General features: G+C 36.1%; 1 protein-coding gene across 1 annotated transcript; it reads right to left on the reverse strand.

Moving 5' to 3' along the window:
- Positions 1-1,404: 1,404 nt before the first annotated feature.
- Positions 1,405-5,741, reverse strand: LOC104084599 (uncharacterized). Its single transcript, XM_009588498.4, has 6 exons — positions 5,379-5,741; positions 4,103-4,214; positions 3,710-3,802; positions 2,535-2,735; positions 1,890-2,133; positions 1,405-1,716 (listed from the first exon to the last, which is right to left on the reverse strand). Exons 1-5 carry the CDS (start codon positions 5,675-5,677, stop codon positions 1,900-1,902), a joined length of 939 nt encoding a protein of 312 aa, XP_009586793.1. The 5' UTR covers positions 5,678-5,741; the 3' UTR covers positions 1,405-1,716; positions 1,890-1,899.
- Positions 5,742-6,483: the final 742 nt, after the last annotated feature.

Below are 6,483 nucleotides of genomic sequence, written 5' to 3' on the forward strand. Positions count from 1 at the left end.
CGGCATATGAATTTCTTTGAGAGAGTGAGCAAATTTGTTTTCATACTTGAGTCCTTAAATTACATTTGAATTCATATTTGAGTGTGCAGACTACTTTCCTTCTTTGTTTGTTGGTGAGGGCACATGGATTGGTGACGAACTCGATTCTTGAGTTGGCATAGGGAAACAAATCATAGAATGGAATGTACTGGAGTCAAATTTTGAGGCTAGTATGTTAGAGGGGATCACTTGAATGTTTTAAATAGTCTTGGCATGTTAAAACTCTGAGTAAAGGTGTTAATAGTGCATATGTTTGGTTCTAAGCGTCGCCTTAAGCCATTGTCACTAGGTTGATGCTTGAGTATATCTTGTAAGTGCTCATTCCTATTGTGCTAAATTTTAAAGTTGTTCGAGGGCGAGAAAAAAATAATCTAAATGTGGGATAGTAATATTCGGCTAAATGTACATGTTTTAAGCATATTTGAACCTCATATCGTGTGTGTATTTGGTATGAATTGTATTATTTTGGAAGTACTTTTGAGCTAAATAAGGTTTGCTTATGTGTAGGAAGCATTTGGAATGAAAATAATTGAAAGCGAGGAAGTTGAAGTAAGTATTGAAGAAATATGAGTGAAGGATAAATTCAGTGCGCATGCTATCATTTGGCACTACCTGTGGTGCCCAATACTTGGAGAATTTCAGAGATGAAATTTCAGCGTCCAGGTCACCGTCTGGTGGTGCATGTGGCGCTGAAATCTGAGGGTCTACAAAATCCAATGTACTGTCTGGTAGTGCCCATAGCGCTGGAGCCAAGAAAATCCCAAGCCCCCCCCCCCCCCCCCAAACCCCCCAAAACGCATATAAAAGGCACATAACCTAATTTTTGAAGGAGAGTTCGACCATTGGAGGAAAGAACACAAGTTGGAGCACTAACGGAGCAAAGATTCGATCATCTAGTTTCTCTTCTTTTAATCTTGTCTTAGTAATTTTAGGATTTTCAATACTCTTATGATTTTTTCCATAACTATGAGTAGCTAGGTTTTCTAATTACGGGGTTGTGGTTGACATGAATATTTAAGCTTGTTGATTATATCCTAGTTAATACGAATTCTCGTTCTTGGTTGTTTCTTTAATTTTGTGATTGTTTGGCCAGAAGTTAAGTTCTATTTATTATCTATGTTATGCTTTGGAAAGCTGTGTTTAGATTAGAATAGAATATACCTAACAGTCTCGCTTAGTTGAATATTGTAATTCATTCATTCCCGATAGATTTAATACCATAAGGATACATGATTGATATATCGTGGATAGGCGAATAGTACTATGGGCACATGCTATTCATATAAATGATCCGGTTAACTAGCAACCATAGAGATTTCAGATTAGCATGTGTAATAACTCAATAGGATTGATAAACCGACCACAACCTTGAAATCTTAATCTCCATTGATTAAAACTCGATCATAAACATCAGCATTCTTATTAGTTTAGTTAATTACTTGCTTAATACATGTAAATACTAGTTTTAGTAGAAAAATCATCACTTTTGAGTACCTTGGACAAATAATTTATTTAGTTTGCTTAATTAACAATTAATGTAAGTATCTGTGGGTTCGACATTTGACTTTCGAGTCACTTTATTACTTGACGTCCACGTATACATGAGTATACTTGGGGATATAACACCTTTGCGAGTCAAAGAAGGCCATTTATTTGCGGAAAGGCGTTACTCCAAATCTGTGAATAAATTAAGTTGCATTAAGATCAAGAAAAGGAAATGTTTTCTGTAAGAAATAGATAAAACAAGGAGAAATATATGCATTGGAACATAAAAATCTACAATGGCTTTGGCCAGAAGAAATGGAAAGATGTTAACGTTATAACATTATAGGAACTTATTACACACTTACTACATTTGTTTTAGCACCAGGGCCATTTTGCATCCCTCCAAGTGAAGCAATGATGTTCTGAAGTTGAGTGAGCTGCAGGACTGGAACAATGCTCTTCAGCCTGTTGATTGTTTTGTGTCTCACATACAAATGCTGGACAGCATTGAAGCTTTTCATCAAATAGTATGGCTTCTCCTCTGTATCTAGGGTTGTAATACCTTGGATGTTGCAAGAAAGGAACACCCTTCCACCAAAGCTTGAGAGCCTATGAATGTACATAGTGAAAAGGAAAAAGGTAATGAAAGTCATTCTGAGAAACACGATTTAGCAGAGATTACTTCTGATTTGTGCATCAAACATGCAGTGAGACAATTAAATGCTCTAAGAAAAAGTTAAATTATGTAGGCTAAAGCAACTCAAGTTTTACAGGATCTTCTAATTAATTAGGAGCAGAAAAACCTAACATGAAACAGAAAATTTAGATTTAGGAGTAAAAAGAACAGACAACATGACAACTAGATTCAACAAAGAAACCCCTGCCCATTGAACTAGGTGCTAATTGAAACTGTCGCAAGATATTCAGAGTATAATATCCTGACTAAACCTAATATCAAGTATAATGGAAAAGTGAGTCCATTCGCATTTCCTTCCAGTGAAAAGGGCTACCTGCCAATATATCCATAGTGCAACCTTGTGAGGCATTAGCCAGAAGAATAAAGCAATATCAGTATGTGTGGAGGAAGATACTCTTTTGGCCATCAATGAAGCTGAGAAATAGTCACCATGTTTCGGGTGATTTACTGAAATTGTAACAAACAGATTATTGCCAGGGGTATTTGTTTTCATGGTCCAGTTACCTAGCATATCCTGCAATCAATTATCCAAAACTAGTAATGAATAAAAGCTATTATACATGATGAAGATAAAGAGTCTACATGTACGAAAAGCCAAACTATTAAACCAGAAAATTAATGTTATCAAAACTGAGCTTTTCAAATCAGAAGAGTGCCTAGATACCAGGAATAGGTAGTAGGTAAATTTCAGGATAGTAGCCAGGCCATGTACAAAAGGTTAACAGGTTGCTCAACCTAGGCAGATCAGTACATTTGTATTCGACACCTTGTCACATAGTGATCTGTCTCATTTTTAGTACTCCGTCCTAACTTAAAAGTCAACCTTTCCTTTTTGGGCTGCCTCAAAGCAATGTTCCTTTTCAACCTTATGATACTAATAAAAATCCCAAGACAATGTCCACTTCTCTCGAAAGGAAGGGTGAGACCCTTCATTTGGATTGGAAGGGAAATTCTTGAAAGGAAAATACAAGGAGGAGTTGGTGGTAGTTGGACAGGATACCATGAACCCTTTCTATCCCTTAACTTGGACTTTTGTTGATAAAGAAATCAATAAAACACGAAATTGATTGTTGGTTGTGCTTCAGAGGTCATTAGATCTCAAGAATGGTTAATGGCTTACATTTATCTCTGATAAACAAAAGTATGCAAACGCAAGACTTGCCACCAAAAATTATGCAAATGCCTAAAAAGTCTTGGACTCAATAACAAGCAATATAGCAAACTGATGTATGCATTTCTAAACTATTTCAACCTTTAGGCAACATTACGTTTGAGGTTTGTATAACTTAAAAGCATAATCTTGAAGGAGAAAGTAGCATAAAACAGCAGGCTAAAGATGGAATAGAGAAATGAGCTCTGTGAACCATATGAGTTAACAAATGAAGAGCATATTATTTGTGTTATATATCACCATTGAAGGTTAGGAAATTCAAAGTAAGCAAGAAATAAGATGCCAATGCCAAATAGTGATCCCTAAAGATGGCTTACCATGAAGGGACTAACGTGAAGGGCTTTGGCAACTACATCTGAATTTGGATTGAACAAAAATGATACTCTTTCACCCCATGGGGTGTTAGTCACCTGAAAAAGAATTCAGTTAGCAAATAGACAGAATCTTGATTTATAACTAACTGTTTCATCTAAGATTAAAGAAATTTTCCGTGCAGCTGGTGGACATTAGCAGTAAAGTAGAACAGATTTGGGTACAATAAATCTTCCTTTTGAGTCGCTCTGGGTAAAAAGTGTGAGGAGCCTCTTACGCAAACAAACTTGGATTGCTGACAATAGCTTATGGATAGACATGATCACTAACTTTTTGTCCAGAACTAAGACCTAAGTAAGACCTAAATCTTTGGTTATGTACCAATTAGAATGACTCACCTCAGCAATGCATTTCGCCAAACTCTGCGAGGAGCCTTCAATATCATAGCAATAGTACAAACTCAACGGGTTTTGCACATATCCCACACTAGGTGGTATTGTCAACAAGAGACTGCCTTAACAAGACGAGTAATCAGTCCATCAAATTGAAAACACTAGAATATTATACTTGTTTACATCATCAGAAATCAGACTTGGCGTGCACAATCGATACTTTGTTTATGCCAAGGCTCAATATGCCTTAGTATCTCAACAAGATACCAATAGATGAACTTCATATATATTGATTTTGAAAATAAATCCTTATACAAGAAGCAATTAACAATGGAGAACACATGGTAATTCCAAATTATGGAAGACTATGCCAAACAACGTACATAAGAGATTCCCATTAGAACTGGAAGCAAAATACATCCAGCCTCAATCTTCCTCAAAAATGGCATACTTCCCATTTTTGTCTGTCATAATTACTTTGTTTAGAAACAATTCAACTTTAAACTTCTGATTTTACTCTTAATGAGATATTCATACACACACAAATGTCAATGACTTGTTTTATATTACTCCCTCCGTTCCAGTTTATGTAAACCTATTTCCTTTTTGGTCCGTTCCAAAAAGAATGACTCCTTTCTAAATTTGGAAACAATTTAGCTTAAACTTTCAATTCTACCCTTAATGAAAAAATTTTATAACCACACAAATACTTTGCATCCCTTTCTGACATGTTTAGGATCACAAATTCCAAAAGTACTTATTTTTTCTTAAATTTCGTGCTCAGTCAAACAGGTTCACCTAAAATGGAACGGAGAGAGTATAAGTTTTAACCGTCCTTTCTTTAGTAAACTATGTGTCAGTCAAGCAACGCACATAAATTGAGACGGGGGCAGTACCAATTATTTGCACTTCAGAAGTTAAACTGTATCATGAAACAAAGTATATACTGCCCCTAGTAAGTCAGAGTAATTGTAATTCACTAATTTTCAAAAGGAGTAAGTATTTTCTTATTAACTTAGAGTATTTCATTATTTCATTTTTCTTTTGTCCATCCCAGAAAAAAAAATGACAGTTCTAATAGTAGTAGAAATTAACTATTTTGTTTGTCTTTTGCTGTTTACATGAATATGTTGTTAGATAGAAATATTGTTTTGCCATTTTGTTCATATTTTGTCATTAGTTCTCTGTAACTATACCAACCAAATTGTAACAGCCGCAGGACTAGAAAAAAAAAATTAAAGATGAGCAATACTAAAAGAGCAGAAAAAATAGCAACGCTTACACGGGGCCGTTGGTGGCAGAAATGGAGCGAGCTTCGTGAGCTGAGAGATGGTCAGGTGGATTATTAGGCGCATGGTCAAGGTCAATGAGTGCGTAGCGCACCGGGTACCGGAAGGAATGGTGAACGGGACGACGGCGTTCGTGCCAGACAGTGCCTTCGTAGAGAGAAACAGAGTCTGCTCCAGCGTCAAAACGGATGCCAAAGTGGCGGAGGAGAAGGCGGAAAGGGAGGAGAAGGGAGAGGAAGAAACAAGTGATGGAAGTTGAAAGTAGGGAGCAGAGAAGATAGAGTAGTTCCATATCTCTCTGTCTCTTTGCCTTGGGAATCTTGTGACGTTTAATTTGAACGGTTGGTTTTGTAGTCAATGGACGGACCAAATTGTTCGAAAACAATGATTGAGTAGATTATGTTTTTGCCAAATACACCATAACAAGTAAAGTTTTCTCGCTTTTCACTTACACATTCTATCTTAAGTCGGTTCTATTTGAACTCTTCAACCATATCTCATATGTATCATTTAAACACAAAAAACTAACATGGCAAGTTAAGTGTTCCTTACATTTTCCAAGCGCGTGAAATGGTCCAAAAAATAAACTCCTCATCTTTTTTTCCGAAAAATAAATAGTTTTTACGGAAAATACTTTCCGCCAAATGTTTCTTTTATGTTTTCATCATTCTATCTCCATCGATGTAATCACCTCCTCCATTCACCCCCTTCTCCTATTCCTCCTAACCTATTGTAGTCCGACGAATGTGGCGGAGAACTTTTCGGCGAGATGAGAGGAGAAAAAATGAATAATGGCAAAAGAAATATGCAACTTGTAAAGGTTACTCATGGTTACAAACGTTTTTGGCCTTTAGAAGAAATTTTCAAGATCTGCAACTCATTAAGATTATTGTTTACCCGAAAAATCGGATAACGTTAAATTTAGATATGGTTCTAAGGGTATGCAAATTCCTTTTGATACAAAAATGACAATAGAGGTATTTTAGCTATAAAACGGGAATAATGAACAGGGAGACTGAATGAGTAAAACAAAACAAGCACAATAAAATCTCAATGTATCTTGGGAGGATCCCCGTCTATTGCAGTCTATCTCTCTTT

The sequence above is a fragment of the Nicotiana tomentosiformis genome, chromosome 2, assembly GCF_000390325.3.
Source record: "Nicotiana tomentosiformis chromosome 2, ASM39032v3, whole genome shotgun sequence".
NCBI classification, from domain to species: Eukaryota; Viridiplantae; Streptophyta; class Magnoliopsida; order Solanales; family Solanaceae; genus Nicotiana; species Nicotiana tomentosiformis.

What these genes read in the sequence shown, in the direction of transcription:
- LOC104084599 (XM_009588498.4), bottom strand. Translation starts at nt 5,677, where the DNA reads ATGGAACTACTCTATCTTCTCTGCTCCCTACTTTCAACTTCCATCACT. An exon ending in TCTGCCACCAACGGCCCCGT is followed by an intron (nt 4,215 to 5,378) that starts GTAAGCGTTGCT and finishes TTGTTAAGGCAG; the next exon opens with TCTCTTGTTGACAATACCAC. An exon ending in CACTATGGATATATTGGCAG is followed by an intron (nt 2,134 to 2,534) that starts GTAGCCCTTTTC and finishes GTACATTCATAG; the next exon opens with GCTCTCAAGCTTTGGTGGAA.